The sequence below is a fragment of the Sphaerodactylus townsendi genome, linkage group LG04, assembly GCF_021028975.2.
Source record: "Sphaerodactylus townsendi isolate TG3544 linkage group LG04, MPM_Stown_v2.3, whole genome shotgun sequence".
Lineage (NCBI taxonomy): Eukaryota > Metazoa > Chordata > Lepidosauria > Squamata > Sphaerodactylidae > Sphaerodactylus > Sphaerodactylus townsendi.
This window is the reverse complement of record NC_059428.1, coordinates 27,340,844-27,365,697: the sequence shown is the minus strand read 5'-3', so window position 1 is coordinate 27,365,697 and position 24,854 is coordinate 27,340,844. Positions and strand designations below refer to the sequence as shown.

The following is a 24,854-nucleotide window of genomic DNA, read 5'->3' as shown; positions in this document are numbered from 1 at the left end:
ATAAGTTCCATAGGTGCCAAACTTGCAGCCCTCCAGATGTTATGGGACTACAGTTCCCATCACCCCCTGCCAGAATCATGCTGGCAGTGGATGATGGGAACTGTACTACATAACATCTGGAGGGCCACAAGTTTGACACCTGTGTATAAGACTATCAACCACAACATTAGTTGAGTGAGAGATCCAGTAATAGCCATTGTGTTCACTGGGCTACTCTACAATAGTAATTTTTACAAGACAGACCAAAAAGCAGCCAATTTCCAGATTAAAAAAACATATAGCTAGAGTATATGTAAATAAAATTACCATATGGACATGGTTGCTTCTTATGCTCTGGTACAATAGGTTTCTTCCTTAAAAAATTATCCAGACTTGGGCCATGACGGCCAAGAGGATCATCAGGAGGCATGAACCTATACAACACATAATAAAAGAATTCAATAACAGAAAAAGACAGGTATTTTCCCTCCTAATACATAAAAGAATCACCAGCTTCCATTGCTATTTCTTGAAAGATTTGAAAGTTTCCTTCTAATCTTTCAGACACATTCCATACATGATCTTCTCCAAAGCTAGGAAACTAAACCTATATATATATATATATATATATTTATAGCCAAGATCAATTTAAACTTTTTTAAAAGTTCAAATGTACAAGACACTGAGTTAAAAGTACAATGGGAAAATGCTAGTGAATATTACTGCAATGGTAGTTCAGTTTGCACAGCAACTTGGCCAGGGTTCCAATCTGGATGGTGGAGAAGTACACACAGGTGCCTGACAACTTCACTAATCTCATTAATATGTGATGTGAACACTCCTTGAGGAAACCCAGATACATGATGATCCCATTTGTGTGATCCCCCCTCCACTTTCAGGTGGAAGAATAGCATTAATCAGGCCTTCACATAGAATGCACGCTCCATATATTGCTTTGAGTTCATGGCCTATATCCCATTGTTATCACATGCCCTTCACCTTTCAGTAGGTCTACCCACAAGCATTTCCCAGTTATTTTTCAGTAACAGATAAAAGTCATTGTGACTTACTTGTCATTGACAAATGAATACATCAGCAGCCGCTCATCAATGAACTTCTTCCATTCTGGCTTTTCATTAGCGAGATCCCTGTAGTTATCGTTAGATACAATTATACCATCTGACTCAAAGGCTAATTTCACTATGAACCTGTCGTCATAGCATACCACCCTTCTCCCCTGCACACGGCGGGATGGGGTGAACACCAGAATTTTCTCCTTTTCTAATTTACGTAAGATTTCTTGGTCTAGAAGCATTAAGAGAGAGAGAAAAGTGCAAACTGCTAATGAGACTGTTAAGCCATTATTCCGTCTACCAAGCTCAGTTATACAGCAGTAGGTCAAAACATTTAATAGGACAGGTTATGATGACTTGGCGTAATCACTGCAGTTATGATTCTGTTCTGAAGCAGATGGCTAATGTTCAGGAATAAATTAAAAACAGATACCTGGCTCCAGACACCACAATCATGCTAACGTTAAAACCAGAATATTATTGCAATTAATTTCACTAATCTATATTAAGTAAGTGTTCTTCCCAGAACGGACAAATGAGCTGAAAAGTTTTATTTTTCCTGTTTATTAGAATACAGTTGATCATTAAAAATATAGTTAAACTTTTGCATCTACAGTGGTGTTGTGGGGTTTCCAGGCTAGGAAACATTAGAGTTTTGCAAGGCTTCCGTTCCCTCACCAGACACAACATTTCCAGTCGGCCGTAGCCAAGAACATACTACAGATGTCTATCCAGAGAACACTGAGTTTGAAAGAGTACCAGACATGTTGAATAAATCTTAGTTGCTTGTATGATCTGCATGTTTCTCCCCCCCCCCCCCCCCAGCCATTTGGATGCCATAATGTGGCTTAATAAAAGTGAAATTGGGCAAATAAAATCCCACTACAATATTAACTTCTCACAAAAATAATTATTTAGAGTCTTAATTTTGACCACTGAAATAAAGTGATCAGAGTTTTTAAAAATATGCTCAAACTTTGGTGGTCACATTCAGCATGTCATAGAGAGATCTAGGAATACGTCTTCCTGACTTGGATCAGGGCCACAGCACAGGGAGGAGAGCTCTCTAACCCCCTTACCAACAGTGGCATCCACCACCTTTGACCCAACTGCTATTTGCTCTCCTGGAGAAAATGTACAGGCACCCATATAAGGAAATGGAACAGGTGGAGGGAGGTCAAAATCTCCCTTCTGCTTTGCAGCCTCAACCCAAACTGAGGCCTCCAATGGCTGCTGTTGCTTATTATTAATAAGACCTCCATGCGCAGATCTGTCAACATCACAAGTACTTTGACCCTGACTTAGACAAATCTTCTTAAAAAGGGCCTTCAATATTTATGAGGCAACTTCTGAGAAATTCTGCAATCGTGTATAAACGTATTCAGACATTTTCTCTCTCTAAATAACCAGTAATTGTTATCATTACCAAGACATATCAACCAACATGTATCTGTTCTGTGACTGTAAACTATTTTGGCATAGCTAATGCAGAATAAATAACTAAATGCCATCTGGACTGGTTCACCTAGTGTCCATGTTATGAGCACAGCTTTTGCAGTGTCCTGGCTTATGTACACCCAGCATATTTCACTAATGGCAGTATACATGTTGGAGGGTTTTTTAATTCATGGAGATATAATATTAGAACACAAAATCAGATTGTCAGAAGACCTCCTGGGAAGATGGAGAGGCATGTAGTTTCTCCTCTTTAATATGGCCATAACATGCTCTGAAGTCTTCAAGACCCCTTAATTCATTGGAAGGACAACTTGTTTTCTTTTCCAGTTTTTGTACTTCCATAGCAAATGAATCAACTCTCAAAGTGGCCAAGCAGAAATGCACGTTGCCTTCTTTTTCAGTGCTTCACACTAACACCTCATGTGGTTAATGAAGACAGCCACCTATGTTGGATGTGAACCAACAGCTGCTTGTCAGAAGTGGAATGAGCTAATACAGCTGCCCACGGTGGTTTCCACCCTGCATAAATTCTCCAGATGATGTCTTTGCCTCTCACAAATATACTGATGCCATCAGAGGCTTATGAAAACTGAAAACACTTCCTAGGTTACAAAGTAAGAACTGCTATGTTTGATCAAACTGAAAAAACAACAACATTTTGTCTGGATTTTGAATAGCCAGTCAGATACTTGGGGGGAAGGTAACACACATATTAACAGAGGAAAAGATCTACCTTCCAAAGATTTACCGGGTTTTGAGGAGAATCCTATCCATAAACATCAATTCCAATACTTCCCTTTGGCAAAACACTTTGACACTTAGTACCTGGTAGCCTAACAGAAGCTACTCTGGAACAAACAGCATGGAGAAAATACCCTGAACCTTGGCTGGGATCCAAAGGATTTGCTATGTAAGTGGAAGGTGCCTCTGCAAGTTCAAGGGATTCTCTCCCCCACAACTTGCTGTGTAAGTGGAAGGTGCCTCTGCAAGTTCAAGGGATTCTGCGCCCCCCCCCCCAATATTAATCAATTTCCTCCTCTAAACGTAGCTGCTTGTTCCACATTCCATGCAGTTCCACCTTTGTGGGGACACAAAGTGGGTACAGGAGACTGCAGTAGGAAGAATGAGTCAGAATAGAATCACTGGCTCCAATCTGTTAACATTCTGGCTAATAAGACATTTGCATAGCCAGTCAGTACAAGTGTTTCTAGGTTCATTACAAATTCCTGCAACTGAATAGTTGAAAGCAGAACAGAGTATACCTGTAATGAGAGCATCTGGTCGTGACTGTTCTTTTCTCCATGCTGGCACAAACACTGTAACACCTTTATGGCCTCTTTCCAAAAACCAGTCCACTGCCAGTTTTATCCCCCGACAAGAGAATACTTCTTTGTTTCCATGGCTGAAAAAGACATTTTGAAAACATTTACCTCCTGAATTACAACCTTAATTTTCTCACATGAGCATTAATGAAATCCACCAAATCCACCATAGATATTAATAATATTACACTAGAAAACTCCAAAAGAGGTAAGGGCAGATAACCGAAAGTTATATATACAAACAAGTGCGCAGTAATGATTGGGTTTCCATTATGTTGGTGTTTTGGGTGCTGAAATAAATGTTTAGAGTTGGGGAAATGTTTTAACTTTTGTTTTTATTGTTGTAAGTTAGGTTGTTGTGAGCCAACCTCAGCCCATCTTGATGGGAAAGGGTTGGTTATAAATTTAAAAAATAAATAGAAAAATAACTTAGTATAAGTTATTCTGTACGCTACATTCGCTGAACAAACTTCTTCATTTATAGAAATCTTTGGAGAAATGGAAAAATGTTATTTCTTGCCTTCCACAGGTTTGAGCATTTTGTAACAATAAGTGGTTGAAGTATGTTTCTAGATTTATCAACAGATGGCATCATTTATATTTCTTATATATTCGCGTATAAGACTACTTTTTCAGCACATTTTTTGTGCTGAAAAAAGCCCCCCTCGACTTATATGCGAGTGAACAGCGAGCGGGTGGGGGGAATGAGTGGCGAGCGAAAAAAGGCTGGGAGCTGAGGGTGTTTTTCTGCACCTGCTCCCTGCTATGTGGACACAAAGGCAGCTCCCAGGTAAGCCTTGGGCTGTTGCTTCGCTGCACTACAGGTGGCCAGTAGCTTCATTCACAGTGAATATTCAGTGAATAGGTGTGAATATTAAATATTAAATGTATATGTTACAGAATTTTTGTTCAGGCCAGGAAGCTCCATGAATGCTAGGGAGCCATACTCATTGGGAATGCTAGGGAGCCATACTCATTGGGAAATCTGCACCATTGGGGCCCATCTCACCCCATATGTCCCTTCGCGGCCTCTGCGTTCGGCAGAGGCCAACTTGCTGGTTGTCCCTAGCCCCTCGATGATGCGGTTGGCCTCTACCCGGGCCAGGGCCTTTACAGCCCTGGCCCCTGCCTGGCGGAACACTTTACCACCAGCTATTCGGGCCCTGCGGGACCTTGGAGAGTTCCGCAGGGCCTGTAAGACCGAATTGTTCCGCCGGGCGTTTGGGGGGGCCGACCGCTGATGTGCGCCCTCCCCCTCCTCCTTCTCCCCTCCTTCTTATGCTCTGGGCCTTTAATTCTTATGGGGCCCTCAGCCTTTTGGGTTTGCTTTCCAGGGTGGGTGAAGTTTTATGAAGTTGTCGGATGCCGCTGTAATTTTATTTAATCTGCTGTTTTAATCGGGGTTTTAATATTATTGCTGTTATTACTCTGTTGTTCACCGCCCAGAGCCCTTCGGGGGAGGGGCGGTATATAAAATTAATTATAAATATATAAAATAAATAAATGATGGCAGGAATCCCTCCCCCCCACACACAGGGTGCCCTGGGGTGCAGCCACTGCCAGCACCTTTCTCGGCCCCCACCCAGTGTTTTTGGAAAGCAGGTGGGACTTCTGTCCAGCTGAGCTTGCAGACCTGCAAAAAAGACTTGCTTTGAGGCAGTGGCTGCCATCACCACGCAAGCATCTTCACTGTGTAATGATAAGCTATCTGTGTTGAAGGAGAACCTGTAGAGACTTTTTAAAGGGGGGATCTTGTTGAGCATCTTCCCTATGCAACTCTGAAGAGATGCTGTCTGTGAGAGTTCTATATTCCACTTCAGAACTTTTAAAGTTATTGATACCATACTGTTTTTCTTTGAAATAAATATTTAAAAACATTTTATTGGTATCTATTTTTATTTTTGAAATTTTGAAATTTACCAGTAGTTGCTGCATTTCACACCCTAGTCTTATACTCAAGTCAATAAGTTTTCCCAGTTTTTTGTGGTAAAATTGGGTGCCTCGACTTATTTTCGGGGTGACTGATAGGCGGTATATATATATACATACACACGCGCGCACAGGCTTTGACTCATTGACAGCAACAGAAAGAAAGCTGAAATTTGGCACACAGCTAATCCAAGACAGCCTGACTACTATAAATGTTTGAAAATGGGACACTGATAAACATGGAGCCTTGAGCAGTCTGTGTATACTATCAGTGTATGTGAGCCAAATCACTGCCAGTCACAGAAAGTTGATATGGAACCTATAAAATGCGGTAGGAAAAAACACCACATTTCCCATTCTTAAAAAATTCTAAAGAATAGCCCATTCACCCTGATGAGAGTGGACTACAACTCCATGATTATGACAGTTTTCTGCCATTGAATGAAAAATAGATGGCTGGTTTAAGGCAGAAGTCGGTTTGGCAAGCAAGGAAGTGGAGGGGCTTTTAGCGTCTCAGAGCCCAGGGCAGGGAGGAGAGCTCTTGCTTGGCTCTCCTCCCCACCCTGTGCTCCGTCCTGGGGCGGGGAGGAGTCTTCCAAAGCCAGCAAATGCTGGTGGGCGGGGGGGGGGGCATGACCACCACCGACGAAGATTGAGGAGGAGGCGGAAGCAGCCGGCAGCATGCCGTGGGCCACGGCCCCACCAGCTGCTGCGGCCCCACTTCCCCCCTTGATCTCCATTGGTGGTGGCCAGGGCCACTGTCAATTAAGGTTCAGCTGGGGATGGGGGTGGGGTGGGTGGCAGCTGGTTCTGGTTGAGCGGGGGCGGGCGGGCAGTGGCATCCCACCACCCCCACGCTCAACTGGAATCGGTTGTTAAATTATTTTAATCCGGCGCCGCTCTCAACCTGTGTAGTGCCTATCAACAAATAGCAAGTACGTGCTCGTCTGTGCCCTGAAAAGCCAAATAGGCACACAGGTGGAAGCAGCAGCCCACCCTTTTCACTGAAGCAAAGACAGAAAAGTAGCAGGCAATAGAATATTTTGTTGGTTTGGACAAAAAACACGTGTAGCTGGTTGTCCTCTTGATCAATCTGCAGTTGGACTAGGAGTCGAGGTGGCATCTGATCATGGTAACTTTCTGGAACCAGAAGTTTGTTAGACAGAAAAGGAAAGAGTAGAACAATGAAGGAGTGTTTGGTTGCAGCATGATGTCTGTCCCCTTCAAGCCCAGTTGCTTGCATTAGAGAGGATAATGAAGCGGAGTAATCACAGGAGTCCCACCCACATGAACTACTTGCACAGGAGCTAGAGACAAAGGTCTGTTGGTAAAACACCATATACACTGGGAGAAAGCACTGCCTGTAGGAGAAGTTAAAAATAATGGGTGCTGTTTGTAAAATAGGATGTGTCAGCTAAAATAAGGTCAGGGGAACAGGAGACAGGCCTACTTATCACTCAATGCGTGGGTGGGTGGACAGCAGAGGAAGAAACAGTTTTTTTTAACATAGTTAAATAGATTAGGATAAATAGATTATGTGTGCAAGCAGCTAAAGGCAAGGCTGGCTCGCAGAAAGAAGGAAAGGGATTTTGAGAGTTGGTTAGAAAGGGAATGTATTAAAAAAAAGAGAACCATTTGCTTCTGGGGAGATCGTTCGATGGGAAAGTTAGTTCATGGTACATGCCTGCCTGTGTAAAGCAGAGGAAAGCCCATATATGGCAAAAGATGACAAAGGAAGTTAGAAAGACCATGCAGTGCAGCAGTGTGCAGCTGGCAGTGATCCAGGAAGAGCTTAAGCAGCTAACTGGATAGAATGGGAAAGGTGATTCATTGAAAAAGTCATACTAATGCTGTATTGCTTTAAATCTAATGAAACCTGTTCACTGTTAGAAAGCAATAATATATTTCAAGTTAGTAAAGGATGAAGAAATGGAGTAATATGGGATACAATCACATACATTCTGTTACACTCACATGAACCTGATTTCATTTCTTCTTTCGGGTTTCACAACATGCCAGTTTGAGAAATCAAGGGCTTATTTTTGTCATATTTTTGTGGGCTTTAAAAAAAAAAATCCTGGAGCTACTATATTCAGTTCTAAATGGACATTATCTGTCTAGCGTTGCTCTCCCTTTAATGTCATTTGATGCACCCAGGTGATGGTTCTCAGATATGAATCTTCTAGGATGAAAAGGCAGTAGGCCCAAAGTTCTATAGGAATGTCAAGTACCATGTTGTTTAAAAAAGAAATGAAGCTATTGTCCACATCAAAACAGAAAACAAAATCAAAGCCTTTCAAAGGCAACTGAAATACAGTAAATACAGAATAATACTTTCGCAAACGAAAACTCTCTGAGTTAGTTTTATGTAAAATCAAACCTGAAAAATGAACATAGAAAGTCTATTGTTAATTCTTCTAGTGAGGAATCCTAAATCCTTTTCGCATTTCCCCTATCCCCTGAAATGAAACTTCCAATTTTAATTGTTGGTATCAGTAAGACCAGGAAAGGAGAAAATCGCTATCTAAATTGTTTGGAAAAGTAGAATTGCAGCTCAAGAAGTTCTGTACTGGAATTCAAATAGCAATTGACAAGGGGAAGCACTGGGATTCTGAGACAGCGCACACAGTTTGCATTTAATCTCTGCCCTTTCTAGATAAAGATTCTGGGTAGCAGGTATGGGGAAAGCATCTTTCCTCTACAGCGAGACCCCACAGAATCACTGTCAGCTGACAATACTGAGAAAATGGTACATCAGCTGAACTGGTATAAATTGATTAAATAAGTTAATAGGTTCAGATGATACTACGTCTTCTTTTTGTTGGCCACAAGGCACTCCTCTGGGAGGAACTGAAACAAACAGGGTAAGCCAACAAACAAAGTAATGCAAGTTTTGAAAGAATAAGGGACCACACTGGTTTTTTCTTCTATTTGAAGCAGATTTGTCATTTTTGGAAGAATTATCAGATAGTCATATACTGGACAGGAGGAGGAGGAAGAAGAAGAAGAGGAAGCAGAAGAGGAGGAGAAGGAATTTAGACTAATGGTCTGATCTTATATAAGGCAGCTTCTTACGTTAGTGAGACACATTTCATGTGCCTGATAAACTGGGTTCTTATCCGCAAAACATCAGACCATGTGAAATGTATTAGTACTTTAGATGACATTTTTTGGCCTCAGATGGAACTCTGCAGAGAACAGGAAGTCACTCTTGTAGAAAGGAACATTTCGCAAAATGCTACATATGCTATGTGGCTGCATGTATCTCCGAAAGTGTCTTCTAATTTAGTTTGGCATATTTCAAATATCTAAACCTCATGACCTACTGGAAAATGACTACCGTATATACCGCCGTACGAGACGACTGGGGGTATAAGACGACCCCCCCCCCCACTTTTCCAGTTAAAATATAGATTTCGGCACATACTCGCCATATAAGACTACCCTGTAGCAGAGGCAGCGGCGACACTCTGTGTGGCCTCGACCTCAGGAGAGGCAGGCCGATCGTCGCAGGGGCGGGACAGAGCCCCGGCGGCAGCGGCACCCTGGATGGCCTTCCTTGGCCTTGGCGGAGGCTGGCTGATTGTCCTGGGGGTGGGACAGAGCAGAAGCGGCGGCACCCCAGGCGGCCTTCCTTGGCCTCGGCGGAGGCCGACCGATTGTCGCGGGGGCGGGACAGAGCAGCGGCGGCACCCCGGGTGGCCTTCCTTGGCCTCGGTGGAGGCCGGCCGATTGTTGCGGGGACGGGACATGGACGTTTCCACGGAGGCTGCCTGGCTAGCTGGGGAAGAGGGGAGATGTCCCCTCTTCCCCATCCAGCCAGGCAGCCTCCGTGGAAACGAGGGGTGCCCCAGCCTGCAGTCCTCGTATGGAAGCTGCTAGCTGGAGCTCCTCTCTTGCACGGAGGCTGCCTGGCTGGCTGGGGAAGAGGGGAGATCTCCCGCCAGTCTCTTCCCGGCTCTGAATTTCTTAAAGGGGCAAGTCCCCAAAGATTTCTTAAAGGGGAAACTTTCCCCTTTAAGCAGTCTTTGGGGAATTGCCCTTTTAAGAAAATCATAGACAGAGGCTCAGGCTGACTGCCTGAAGGGCAACCTGGAGCCAGCCTGAGCCGAGGGGGATGTGTGGGGCCGGTGGCGGCGGTGGGCAGGCGGGCAAGAGCCGCACAGCAAGCAGGAAAGAGCCTTGGGCTAGGCAGTGGCAAGTCCGAGCAGGGGGTGGGGGGTGCCCGGCCTATAAGACGACCCCCGGCTTTTGTTAAGATTTTCCTGCGTTAAAAAGTCGTCTTATAGGCCGGTATATATGGTATTGTTTGTACATATCAAAGTATACTATTTTAATATTTTATAATTTCTTGGAGGAAAAAAAGTGAAGTACAATAGACTAAGAGTCTGGTGTTTTCTGTATCAGCTGTCACAGATCACAAAATGGCAAATAGCTTGTTCTTGAGCAACTACCCATCTAGACAATATCTCCTTTACTCACCCAAAGGACACAACCTTTAAGTTGTCTATCAGGAGAGGAGAGAGCAATTTTGAAAGAAAGTGCCATAAATCTTGGATTTTTAAATTATGTGCTGCATTGTAAAGAATGACTTAGAGGAATCTATCTTACAAGTTACATACATTTTCTAGTGCGGTCCTGTTTCCAGCCCAACAAATATCAGAGCAGGCTTATTCATCTATGTTGAGCTAGCATTTCCTTTCGGTCATCAGGCAGGGAAACTTTTGTAAATCAGGGTAAAAAAATAAGCTTTCAGCTTCCTACAAATGACTAGCATGGGTACATAAGTGGATGAGTAAACACTTCTATGGGCTAGCAACTTTTGAGGGCTTACCGGCAAGTTAACATTAAAGCATAATTTGAAATATATATTATTGCTTTCAAAGCTTGAAAGCCCTATGAAAACAGGTATGGGAATGTTTTTCACATAATATGAAATTAAGGGCATAATCCTTCAACCAGTCTGTAAACTGCTTAGGCAAGTAACTAAGTCCAATGCTGGCACAACTCAGAGATAAGCTGACGAAGCACCCTACCAATGCCATGCCACTGTAAGCCCAGCAGCAGGGCCAGTAGGGACCAGAAATATGCAACACTTGGGATATGCCAAGGAAGGAATGCAGTTCAGTCAGTGTTCCTAACCTCACATCTTACCGCTGGCAGGGGTGTAAAGTTGCTTCAATAAAAACTCTGGCATAAGAAGAAACATTTTCACTAATCCAATGAAACACTCTACATCCACAGGCACAGTACAGATTAGGATACTGAGGTACACTCTTCTATGTCTACTGAAGTCAATGGACTTAGAAGAGTGTAACTTTGCTTAGGTGTCTACAGCCAGTCGCAGTTCTACCAAGTCTACATAAACTCCAGTCATACAGTCATGTAAGATGGTACACGGCATGAGGCTAATCTCTCCGGCATGCAAATCAAGCATATTGCACTATGACGACTTTCATAATTTCAAAATCCTAATTTTGGAACTTTGTACCAAAGAGAGCACTGGCCACAGCCAGGCAAGAATAGCGATGAATACTGCTCCAGCAACATATTGCTAACACTGTTCAGAATCTTAACAGGTACCCCCCACCCCACCCCTAGCATACAAGAACCCCCACTACACTAACTGGGAATGCAAAGAAAATAAATTCTAGGCAGGTAAGCTAGGGAGGCAAGATTCTGAGCCTCAAACTTTGACCGCTTCAAATGTCTTTGACAGTGTCATTTAATGCCTACTGGCTCTACAGAGCTTCCTTCCTCACATTTACAAGCATAGGGACACTTTTTCCTGTGATTCTGCAATTTTTTCAGTGCGCATGCAAAGGGACAGGAGTCTTCCAGATCGAAAGAACTGGCAGCCCCATTCTTTTAACTATGGACCTCCATTCTGGAAGCTCTGTTCAGCAGATGTCTGGACTGCTTCAACAGGATTTCGTGGATAGGGATCGTTACTAACCTCATCTGTCTTCAGCATGCGACACACAACAGGACATTCTTTTATAAAATGAACAGTTATGTTCTAGAACAGGGGTAGGGAACCTTTAACACTCAAAGAGCCATTTGGACCCGCTTTCCATGGGAAAAGAAAACACTTGGAACTGCAAATAATTTTTGACATTTAAAATAAAGATAACACTGTATATATTGGGTTTTTTTACCTTTTACTCCACTCATTCTGAGAAGCGCATGGATTCGTCCGCCCTGCTACCTGCAGGGCGGGCAAGAATGGGGCCAGCGGCTTGGCCTCGCTGGCCGCCGGGAAAGTGCCCGCTCCGCTCAACCGGGGCAGGAGAGGGGAAGCCCGCGGTGGTGCGGGCAGTTGGTGCGCCCACCCTGCTGCCTGCAGGGCGGGCAAGGATGGGGCCAGCGGCTCTGCTCGTGGAGCAGCAGTGCAAGGGCAGAAGAGCCGCATGCGGCTCTCGAGCCGCAGGTTCCCTACCCCTGTTCTAGAAAGAGCAAGGGAAGAAGAAGAGTTTGGATTTATACCCCATCTTTCTCTCCTGTAAGGAGACTCAAGGTGGCCTAAAAACTCCTTTTCCTTCCCCACAACAGACCCCTTGTGAGGTAGGTGGGGCTGAGAGAGTTCCGAAGAACTGTGACTAGCCCAAGAAAGGTCACCCAGCAGGAATGTAGAAGAGTAGAAACACCTCTGGTTCACCAGATAAGCCTCTGCCACTCAGGTGGAGGAGTGAGGAATCAAACCCGGTTATCCAGATTAGAATCCACCTGCTCTGAACTACTACACCATGCTGGCTTGAAGAAGGGGGCTCCTCCAAGTTCATACCCCCCTCCCCCACCAAGTACTGCTGGTATACCACACAGGCTACATAACTGGATGGAAACGGTTAACAAGGGGAGCTAGTTGGTAATGAACCTTGTGAATACAGTAGAGCAGGGGTAGGGAACCTTTAACACTCAAAGAGCTATTTGGACCCGTTTTCCACAGGAAAAGAAAACACTTGGAGCTGCAAATAATGTTTGACATTTAAAATAAAGAACACTATATATATATATAGGGGGTTTTTTTACCTTTCACTCCACTCATTCTGAGAAGCGCATGGATGCGCCCACCCTGCTGCCTGCAGGGCGGGCAAGGATGAAGCGGGCGGCTCGGTCTTGCCGGCCGCCGGGAAAGCGCCCGCCCCGCTCCAACGGGGCGGGTGAGAGGGGAAGCCCGCAGCGCGGCCCAGCCAACCGTGGGCAGTTGGTGCGGGCCGGCGGCTCAGCTTGTGGAGCCACAGTGCAAAGGCAGAAGAGCCGCATGCGGCTCTCGAGCCACAGGTTCCCTACCCCTGCAGTAGAGAAATGGCTACATGAGAATGCTAAGAAAAATCATGTTAGTCTGTGATAGTCAATTACCTCGAGTAGTCCATCCCCTACAAATGGATCTGACATTTTAAAATGTCTATTGTGTCTGGGACTCATTCCAGGGTTGGTTGGTAGTTGGTCCACAAGGGTCTTGACCAGGGACCTCATACATGCTGTACGACAGTAATGTGCCTTTCTTTGCATTATTTCCTAGCCTGGTATATAAGGTCAGAGTCAACATCAGGGTCATCAGAGGCTTTCAAATGGTTCATATCTTCTGTCTTCCTATGTGCCCATTAGATGTGTAGTTACCAGAATGATTGGAATGGTGGGATGTCTAGATTTTAGTCATGCCTTCTATTTGCCTTAATCAGCTTGTTTGCAGAATGACTGGCAAAAAGGTGAATTTGACTGATTTCCACTGGTCCTCTGGTGGGATTCAAACTCCTGCATTGCTATTTTTACATGAGTGCTTTCCCCCAGTGAGCTATTTGGGAGAGTATTTTTTTTTACCGAAATGCTTGGTATGAACGTGCACTCGTTTTTCTGTTGTTGCTGTCCCAATGTCTGAGTTTTTGTTGCTTTGCAAAGAAAGGGTAATTCCACGGGGCGGTATTCTGCAAAGTGAGATGTACAGGAATCAGGGTAGGACAGTGGTGGCGAACCTTTGGCACTCCAGATGTTATGGACTACAATTCCCATCAGCCCCTGCCATGCTGGCAGGGGCTGATGGGAATGCTCAGTCCGCAACATCTGAGTATAGATGCAAAGAATTAGGATGTCTATGCTCCATTTGGTTTATCAGAGGAGATTTGAACCCTCATCAGCAGAACTTGCAAGACTTGACATAGTTACAGGTTCCCAGTGGGCCCACTTAAGCGCTTTCAACAGCAGAGGGTATTGCGTTTCCTATGTTCCCATCCTGTTGAGTAGGAGCAGAGGATGTTAAGGAGGCATGTGCAGATGGGCTGCTTCCAGACACAACTGCCACAATGGCAGTAACATGCGCTATGGTTCCTGGATGTGAATGTTGCTGCTATGGTCATGATGAAGTTGAAATGCTCTTAGTTCCTTGATGTTTGTTTCTGCCATTTCTGCAAGCTCAGCTGGGGGGGGGGCATGACCACCACCGACGAAGATTGAGGAGGAGGCGGAAGCAGCCGGCAGCATGCCGTGGGCCACGGCCCCACCAGCTATTTGGTCTATTTTTAGAACAGTGACCAAAGTACGTCAAGTACAGGGTGGGCTCCAAATATTGTTGGGGAGGCTGTGGAATACCTTCCCCTGTAAAAAAAAGCAGAACTTTCCCAATGAAGCATTCCATCTAACCCAGGATCAGGTATCTTCCTGGGTTCTTTCCTGCCTAGCAGCCAGTGAGCGATTCGCCAGCCTGGCTGATGCCAATGGGAGTGAGGCGGAACAGAAAGCCTGAGAGCAACACATGGAGTAGCTGAGAGGGAAGGGCGGAGCAGGCGTTGCCACATGTAAGGTTTCCAACTCTGGGTCAGAAAATGCATGGAGATTTGGGGGTGCCATTATGTAACTGCAATCAACGGCCGTTGGGACCAGTTCCTCCTCTCCCTCGAGCCCCCACTGCACATGAATGGAGCCATCGCTGCCATGCCTGGCGGGCCGGATAAATGCCTTCAGGGGGCCACATTTGGCCCCCGGGCCGCAGTTTGGGGACTCCTGGTTTAAATAAATATGAGGCAGGGGCGCGCAATGCAAAGCAGCACTACACATTGCATCCACGTGGATGCGACGGTTTGTTTTTATAAGCCGTTTCTTCGTCTCCTCGTTTCTGTATTGTGTTGGTCTGCGCATGCTCGCACAGACGTGGATCCGACAGGGAAAAAGTAAAAAAAAATTCCCGCCCAGCAGCAGCTGCAGCAACCGCTGCAGCCAATCAGGATAGCCCCTGAGTTGAACACGTGTTCAATAGCTTCACAGTAGGGAATCCTGCATTGCTGCTGCCTGAGGATCGTTTGGGGGGAACAAGCTGCAGTGGGGAGCATGAATCTGGGATAAAAAGGTGCTGATTCTTTTCAAACCTGGTTCTATCTACATTCTAATAGTGAGTGGGGAATCGACCTAAGACATGGTTGCCCTTGTGCTTTCTCAGAATCCACATTAGCCACTGAAGTACTTATAAGTCTCCTTGTCGCAAATGTTTTTAGAAACTCTTGGTAGTTTAGAAGACAGGGTTTTTAATAGCCACGTACAACACAGATTGCCATCATCATCATTATTTCAAATGTGCATCTCCTATAAATTGATGATTTTTTTTTTTGCTATTCCCTTGAAGATGGCCTGTAAAGTTTCAAAAACGCTTACCATTTCTAAAGTTTTCTGTGCGTGCATAATACTGTGTTTGGCGTCAAACCTTTAGTCACCATTGTGGCACTGAGATTGACAGGATTTTTAAAAAATCTCTCAACCACTATCTATTTTCAATTATCCCATCCTTGGAATTTTTGTAACAAGCTCCACTGTGTAACTACATGACATAGGGCATATTTTCATTGATTTAGCAATACAATGTATATGCTTACCTATTCAGTATTTTCGAAGGCTTCCATGGCCGGATTCAACTGATTGTGGTGGGTTTTCCGAGCTGTGTGGCTGTGGTCTGCTGGATCTTGTCCCTAATGCTTCACTTACATCTGTGGCTGGCATCTTCAGAGGTGTATCACAGCGGGAAGTCTGTTACACGCTGTGATACACCTCTGAAGATGCCAGCCACAGATGCAGGCGAAATGTTAGGAACAAGATCCACCAGACCACAGCCACGCAGCCCGAAAAACCCACAACAACCAGTATTCAGTATTTGTTTGTTAGGCAAGCGGATCATGTGACAATTATGTACATGAGTTATATTAGAGTGCCTAGGTACAATCTGATTATCATTTAAATTCCCATATATATATATATAAGGTCTTCTGTTACATACCTCATTGCCACATTACTGCCATCAATAACTATAGGTCTCAGGTTATCACCATCCATTGGCACATCCTCCGGAAGGGGAGAGTCAGATCGCTGAGATTCAACAGAAGACGCTTCCCGCATTATGCTAGCATTAACGTTACTTACGCTCTGATCCATCTCAGTTTTATTTCCAAGTTTGACAAGTTCTCCCAGTATATCATTGATTAAAGCATCAGTACCGAGCTTATTCAGTACAAGCTGAACCTGTTCTTCAGAGTAACCTAACTTCAGTGCAAAGTCCAGTTTGGTTTGATATTCTTTGACCACATCGGGGGGTTTCTTAATTTCTTTAGATATGATACGGGCTTCTTCTAGCTTAAGGTCTTGCAAGATTTCATTGCGTTGTAGTATATGGGGTTCCAAGCAAGGAGATCTGCACAGTTGTCTGTGAGTCTTAGGCAGCGAGCACAATTTTGTTCCAGTGGTGGCTGGTTGCTCTGATTCATTATCAGAATTTGTACTCTCCTCCGAATCACAACTGGAGCTCCCAGTTTCTTCAGAGGTTTCCTTGTCTGCATCCTCCTTCCTAGAGTTTATTTTATCCATGGTTGGTTTTTCCACCATCGACCAAGGTGCAATTGCACTCATCGGTGTCTCAGCACTGTCCTCATAGAGGTGGCCGAGGTCATGCCCCAAGTGATCCTTCAAGCCCATGAAGCTGCTGCATGTACTTGACTCCACTTTGTTGGTTTTCTTGTATTCCTGAATATAGAATATTCCGTGTGCCTAAAGAAAGAATAAAAGTTGGGACCAGTTAGATGTTGTTTGATTTAGAACCACAACTGCAGTTTTCACAGGATGTCATTTATTTGCTTTTCTAAGGGCGGGCGAAAAGGACAGTTTTGTTTTGTGTGTGTTTTAAATGACTCCCATGGTGAAATCTGTAAGGAACTCAGCTGAATGAAAGGAGTTTGTCAAGCTTCAAAAATTAGTTTTGCCAAATTACTGCTAGCTTCTGACCCTTGGATCGGTTTTCAGCCAGATGTCAAGGCCCCAAGTCAATATAGCCTTTTAGTATTTCAGCAACAGGACAGCTCATTTAATGGCCATACACGTGTAATCTAATCAGAAGGACAAAGACTTGTACAAAATAATGTGCCATATGTCTTGAAAAAAATGGAATTAAATTAATGAAAAGCTTATATAATTACAATATGCCAGAAGTTTCCAAAGACCTATTCATCATTGATTATAAATACTTTTCAGAATCAAAAGGCTGGGAAAGACTAGAGATATGATCCTAAAAAATCCCTTTTGTGGGAGCAAGTCCCACTGAATAGATTTGAGCAGGATACTGAATAAACCTGCTAAGGATTGGTCTCTAGATGTCATCCTGACCTATGGAAATGATTCACACAGTGATGTGTAACGTATAGTTACTAATCAAACTGCAAATATATAACATCTTTTATAATTGTTACAATAACCTGTAAATTATGATATACCACATCTTTCTCATATGTAAAAATACCATGAATTTGTAAGATTTTTGTAATATCTAATACACTTTAAAATGTATTTTGATATACTTCTATCATCCTATGGCAAGTAACTATCTGAACACAATTATTAGTTGCAATAATTAGATTGCTTAAGTAGTCTCAGTTATCAAGGAGTCTTTGAAGTATATTGTAAGAACAGCTGAATTAATAAACAGACCACAGTATTCTGTGAAAATGTGGAAGACAGACTCAAGGATACTTGCTTGTTCATTTAGTTTCACATGTGTCCAGCAAGGAACTGAGCACAGAAAAAGGCACTTTAAAGATTTATAGTCCGTTATTCTCATTTTATGTTAGATATGAACTTTTACAAAGACTTAACAACTGAAATTTTCAGAAAATCTTGAAATGGTGGTTAATTAAAAAAACAACAACCCTTATCAGCAAGATTAGATAGGCAACACTTCATGTTCCCAAAATATAAACTAAACTTTTTCAGCAAGCAAGGCACATTTTTGTATTGTTAGTTCGGAGGCTGCCAAGTATGCTACCCACCACAATTGTCTGCTGATAAACAAAGTATGATTCATTTCGGGGTGGGGGGTGGGGATTCATGCAAAATTTTAACTGTGTGCAGCTTACATAAGAGGGAGATGGAATCCCCACCTAAACTATCTCAAAGTATTTGACATCCCTGCATTGGACATGAAACTGAGGCCCCTTCCGCACATGCAGAATAATGCACTTTCAATTTATGATTGAAGTCTATAAAATTATGCATGGGGCAGAAAATGTTGACAGAGAGACATTTCTCTCTCTTTCTCACAATACTAGAACCAGGGGGCATTCATTGAAAATGCTGGGGGGAAGAATTAGGACTAATAAAAGGAAACACTTCTTCACGCAACGTGTGATTGGTGTTTGGAATATGCTGCCATAGGAGGTGGTGATGGCCACTAACCTGGATAGCTTTTAAAGGGGCTTAGACAGATTTATGGAGGAGAAGTCGATCTCTGGCTACCAATCTTGATCCTTCTTGATCTGAGATTGCAGATGCCTTAGCAGACCAGGTGCTCGGGAACAGCAGCAGCAGCAGAAGGCCATTGCTTTCACCTCCTGCATGTGAGCTCCCAAAGGCACCTGGTGGACCACTGCGAGTAGCAGAGTGGACTCTGGTCTGATCCAGCAGGCTCTTTCTTATGTTCTTATGTTCTTAATCTGTTTTCAATGTGCTTTGAAGCTGTGCGGAATAGCAAAATCCACTTGCAAACAGTTGTGAAAGTGGATTGAAAACGCATTATTCTGTGTGTGTGGAAGGGGCCTCTGAAAGGATCCATGTACTTGTAAGGTGGGTTTTAAAAAGGATACTACGAACACATAGGCCAGTCAGCTATACAGTCTCTGGAGAAAAAAAGCAGGATATAAAATAAACACAATATAAATTACCGAACATTTTTTTGTAAAAAGTTAAAAGATATTTATCCCGCTCCAGAAAGGACAGTGAATACAAAGAAATAAACTTTGGCATAGCAACTGTCTTCCTGCGGTTGAGGCCCCCATATGTTGTGTGTGGGGAAAAATCCCTCTGCATCCACCATTATGGTGTGGGTAGAACAGATGTAGTTACATCACGCTCATTACCTGGAAGGTCTTATTTCAGGTACTCTCTTCCAATCTCCTTTCTCAGCCGGTGACCAGCACTGTCACAGCTGCTGATGGTGATCATCTGTTTAGCATACGAGATTCCCCCCGCCCCAGTAATGTAGTCAGTCTGCTGCCCCCCTATGAGAGCATGTGGACTGATACCAACAGGTATTAAAAAAATCTATTCTCAATTCAAAACACAGGTTTAGAACACAACCAACTAAAAGCGGGTTCTAAATGCATAACAGAAAGCTTTATATCATATTTATCTGCAAAACCTGTGTGTGAATTTAACATGACTCCTTTTTCCCTTGACATTACACCTGCAAGGAAAAAAAACCCTAGCATTCCTTCTGTGTAAATACATTAGTATTTATTGCTCATCCTATCCAGCAGGGATTCAGAGTGAATAACAGAAAAACTTACTAATGAGATTTGATGCAAAATATCACACAATCTAGGCAAAATAAAGCTCTTGGGAGCAGGAAGGATGAGAACAAATGTTCAAACAAAACTACTTTTCTAGAAAAAGTTTTAGGTGAACAAGGAGCCTAATTATTCCATCTTATTTAATCTTATCTTATCCCTAATGTTTTGCCATTTCTTCTTGTCTCATAGCTCCCTATACTAGCTTTTTTGTCCAGGTTTAAAAAGTTAGTCCTAGAAGTTACATGTTATTGCACACTATAGCACATGTTAACCAAACGTTTTCATTCTGAACCTTACAGTTGGAAACCTAAAATACTGAGTTGTTTGTTTAATCTAGTTTGGTTGTACAAAAAACCATCTATTTATTCATTTGTTATCATTCCAAGTGGTATTCAAAGGATGTATAGATGCAATAGTGCCTATGAAGAGGATATCAGTGATAACAGAATAAAAATCAACGAGCTGACTTGATAAAAAAATAATTATCTCCAAGTTCAGGCAAACAATGCTCCAGTCCACACTCGGCAAATTCAGGAAATAAAGCTGGACAACATGATGATTTACTAACTATGGCAATTCACTCATAGCCCATTGCCACTAAGAAATCACAACAGTAACCTAATAAAAGAATACAGTTCAAAACCCACTCTTTTGGCTGCCTTCATAAAACTAGCACCCAAAAAGTATCTTAAACAAGAAAAAAACCTATGGAAAGCTATGTTGCTTAGCAACCAGCTTTCGGTTGCTAGGATGCACTCCTTTAACAAGCCATCATGAATGCTAGCACAGCGCAAGAATAATTTGGTAGGAACAAAGGCTATGAAAAAAGACGGGGACTTAAGTGCGTCTGGTATACCCTCGAAGAACAATGCAGCTGCCAAACCAATCTGGAAGCTCCGACATCATTGTTCCACAAACCCTGCAATCTGCTCTGACTGAAGGAAGTATATTTAATGGGCAACACTTTTAAGCTGGACTGAAAAGTTTAGGACGGCTCATGTATTGCAATAGTAATACCGCGAGATAATGGACCACTCACCAAATCCATGCATTGTGAAATGCTGCCTTGGCTCTGAACTTTACACTACCTGGAAGCAACTGCCACTGATAAGAGCAGGACGAACTTTCATACTTATAACTGGAGATATATGTGTTTTTTTGTTTGGTCTATGTACAAAATGGGCAAGAGATTTAGATCAGGAAAGGAAACTTGTAGTAGCAAAAGTTATTATCGATAGAAAGGTTTAATGAACAGAAACCTGTTAGTGAGTTACTGAATGTTTAGTGAAAACATACATAGCACTTACCAAAGCAGACATTGCAAGCTGCAGTGTCAGAGGGACGTTACAAGTGAGATTTTTGTAATTAATGTCTACATTATAAGCAACAGAAAAAAAACTATACAGCACAATTTCGCATAACCTGACACCAGAGACAAAGAAATAGAATTTACAAAATGCTCATTTTCTGACCTTGAATTTATTGAATGGGAAATAAATTACACTAATTACAGTGGAATTTACTTTAAGGCATCCTTAAGATCAGAGCCTGATCTTTTCTGAACACTAAGGAGACAGGCAAAAAAGATTATCAAAGTGAGGCCGACAAAGCTCAAATGCAAAACTTTATTGAAGCAGTTATTCTATTTTAACGCCCAAGGCAAGTGAAAACACAAGACTGGATGGCCATACTTTGTATTTCCAAAATATCTTTGCCATTAGCTTGCAAGTAGTCTACACTGATACATTTATCTCCTCGCACAAATGTGGCACCGAGAAGTCGCAAAAGAAATCTGTAGCTATAACACTATAAAATGAAAACTTTCAGAAACAACATCTCCAAACGATGTACTTTGAAGCATACATATCACGCACACAAAAACTTCAGGAACAAATAAAAGCAGTGAGATGTGGGAAGGATAATGCTAAGTATTTGTCTTGAGCTAAGTATTGAAAGAGACCTTATTAAGAGATCCTGAGGCTTGAATAAATGTACACTTATATGCCTTTGAGCCACAACTTAACTTTTAGGTTGACTCACTTGCCATAGATTTCAGTCCAACGCCTGCCTCGAGACACAAAATCATTTTATAAATCAACTTTAAAACAAAGACTCCCTAGAAATATGTGCAACTACTATTCTGTACCTCTGATCTTCAGCATCCCAGACTCCGTAGCAACTTCCTTCCTAATTAAACAGCAACATTAGCAATCTCACTCATATATATTTTAAACAAGAAAGTTTGTTGACGTAAAATACATCATGTTCGTTTTAAATATGTATGGTTTAAAAGGGCAGATGTGTTACGTGGTCTAAATGGCTAAGATATTGTTAACACAAATAAAAATAATGAATATGGAATAAATATATACTGCAAGAGTTTTTATGTATTTAATTACCATTGTATTTCAGAGAGTGTTGCAGACAACAGCCCTGACTCTAACAAAGGAAGGATGTCCCATTGAACAGATTGGTTAATGCTCTGGGGCAACAGATGTCTACTGGAACTGCAGGAGACCAGCAACTGGTGGCCTGCCCATCTTCTGAAAACTTTCAATAGACTTATGCATATGTTCACACAATAGGGTATGTGGTACAAATGCAAACCTCTTTTTAACCCTTTCGCATGCCCCTCTACTCATACAGGAAGGCCTTTTATTTTATGGAGAATTAACTCAAAGAATAAAATTGTTCTTCGACCATACAGCTGAACCCAAAACACAAGACAGGCTGAAAAGGCAAATCATGAACCCTAGGAGACTACAACAACAAATCATATACACAGACAAGATGCACATTTGAAGTCACAAAAACATTACCAAAGTTAATCATGAAACTGACTTTAACTTTAAGGAGGCTGCACCTTTGGCTACATCATAGATCACAAAGACAGTTGAAGTTTAGTTGTATCACAAGAGCTGTCTTTTACATACAAAATGACTTAAAAATTTCCTAGCCATATGCCGGTTCATCATATCAAAATAGGGTAGAATTTCCAAGGCCAGTCGCCAACCTGTCAAAGGCTATAAATGTCCAGTGTAATAAAAAGTTCTTGTTGACCATCAGCTGTGGCCAAGCTTCTGGCAATCTATCCTTTCCAGTTAAAAGTTTGTTCACTGATACATCAGATGGAAAGGGCACATTTTAAAAGGATTGTTGGGGGTTTCAGCTCTTAAAAACCCATTGCGCATTGTTGCCTTTTTAATGCCAGAGAAGGTGAACAGCAGCCTGATGGCTCAGAAAAAAAATAAAACTACCAAGCTCTGGCAAAGGCAAGAATAAATACTTACGTTGACTGGAAAGCACACTGATATTGGTTTCTTGTAGCAGTTCCAACAGCAACTCCTTAACACAATTTCAGCTGCAAACTTCCAGGCAAGCAAGCAGAACAAATGAGTGGTCGACCAGATGGAATGGCAATGTCTTTGCTTAACCTATTACCGAGCAGAACTGCGACCAATCGCAGGCTAGGAAAGGCTCACAATTAGTTGGCCGGGCAGATGCAAGGCAACCTCCCCACCCTGCATCAGGTTTGTAGGTTTCTAAGAGGAGCAAGTTGATGTCATTCTCAGGGTCTGCCCGGGGCAGCATGTGTATTAACGAGGGGTGTGCGGCAACAATAGGCCATACAAAAGAGACTAGCAGGCAGCTGCTCTATGAGAGCCGGAGTCATTAGGGAGCAGGCGGCCAACAAGGAACACCTGGCCTGGGCAGACTTCGGCTTTTTCTCATTGTTTCTAATTCATGAAAACAAAGAAAGGGAATTATTTTTAAGTAGTAAAAGTTGCAAAGTTCTATTAGAAAGAACGAGAGGGAAGAAAACCCCACAGCTTATTCTCTCACAAAGAACATCTCACATTTATTTGGGGGCAAAGGGGGGGGGGGAGGCGACCATATAGGAACAGTTGCATAATTATACCTGTGTTGTTCTCCATCTGCAAAAAAAAAAGGGAAATCAAATTGAGGGCATTAAAAAGCAGGACAGGGAATTACTTCCAAAAGTGTTTGATTTCTCGAAGCGTTCGTGTTTCCATAAAAGGCTACAAAACCTGTGTTCATGCACGGCATTGTGTAACAGAGTAAGCGCATTTGAGTATCAATGGAACTGGGAAGTGACAGATGACAACTGTGTGGGGGGGGGAGATTCCACTTTTTCAATCTCATTTTATAACAACTTTGAGGGGGGGCATGAAATATTCACAGGAAAAAAATGCAACAATACTACTGTGAATCTGCTTATTCCCTTTCATCAGTACTACAGCAAGTTGGCTTACATCATTTCATCCTGTTCAATATGTCTGCGAGAGACTTTGTGTTCTGGTAGATATATTAATCTACAAATCTACCATGTATTCCTGCTGGTTTAATATTTCTGTCACATGCAGCTAGAAGGATAATCAGCCTGTACAGTCAATATAACTTTGCACTTTTTACAGGTGTAGGACTACTCCCCAAGGAGAGTCGCTTTCTAACAAAACCTATGATTTTTCACAAGAGCTTCTGCTGTGTTGGAATGAAGAACACTGAAATATATTAAATATATATTATATATTAAATATACCAGATCCTCTGAAGATGCCAGTCACAGATGCAGGCAAAACGTCAGGAGAAAATACTACTGAAACACGGCCATACAACCCGGAAAACCCACAACATCCTATATTAAATAACTTTTTGTCTATGCTTGGCTGCGTTCTACAGACAGATAAATATACTTTTTAAAAAAACCCTGCAGAAAGAATCATTGCCTATTCATAGGCACAGAAGATCTACTGGGAAATACTGAAGAGGATCTCAATAGAGCAGAGAAAATGAATGATTTGCTGTAAGGGGCAGCTTACTATAAACTGTGAAATTTTGGATTTCAAAACTATTCAAAATCAAACAAAAATTGCTTGTGTAATTTAATGCACCGTCCTATTTTCTAGATGTCCCTGTTTACAAAAGTTAAATCAGTGGCAGGAGTCTGCTACATATATGTTGCTTCACTTCTGGGGGGTGGAAGCAGACTATTTTACAGAGTTGGTAATAAACCAGGCCTTTTAAAAACTGTAAAAACAGTTGTTCATAAAGAACCCACCCATGTCTCCAGATTAGCATGACTATTCTGAGGCATTTAATCAGAAACAGGAGGAGTCTCCTCTCTTACTTCAGCCACTGCAAGCACAAGGAAAAAGAGAAAATGACCCCAGGCCGCAGCAGGAAGCCTGATCTCCAGGACTGGATTAAGCATCTTTGCAAACAGCAAATAAAGGCAGTGATCTGAAAAAGCTAATCAGTCC

General features: G+C 42.6%; 1 protein-coding gene across 4 annotated transcripts in view; it reads right to left on the bottom strand.

Annotated features, from left to right (window-relative positions):
* The window catches only part of ZC3H12C (zinc finger CCCH-type containing 12C), a 59,782-nt gene that overhangs the window by 9,373 nt on the left and 25,555 nt on the right, over window positions 1-24,854 (bottom strand). For 2 of the 4 annotated variants that reach the window (XM_048493444.1, XM_048493445.1), the window contains exons 4-7: window positions 16,020-16,783; window positions 3,773-3,912; window positions 1,050-1,284; window positions 307-413 (exon numbers count right to left, since the gene is read on the bottom strand). In XM_048493444.1, the coding sequence (XP_048349401.1) occupies window positions 307-413; window positions 1,050-1,284; window positions 3,773-3,912; window positions 16,020-16,711 (1,174 nt within the window). In that variant the 5' untranslated portion in view covers window positions 16,712-16,783. Of the gene's footprint in view, window positions 1-306; window positions 414-1,049; window positions 1,285-3,772; window positions 3,913-16,019; window positions 16,784-18,460; window positions 18,516-22,862; window positions 22,945-24,854 lie in introns of those variants that run through there. The other 2 variants (XM_048493446.1, XM_048493447.1) reach the window with 2 other exon arrangements.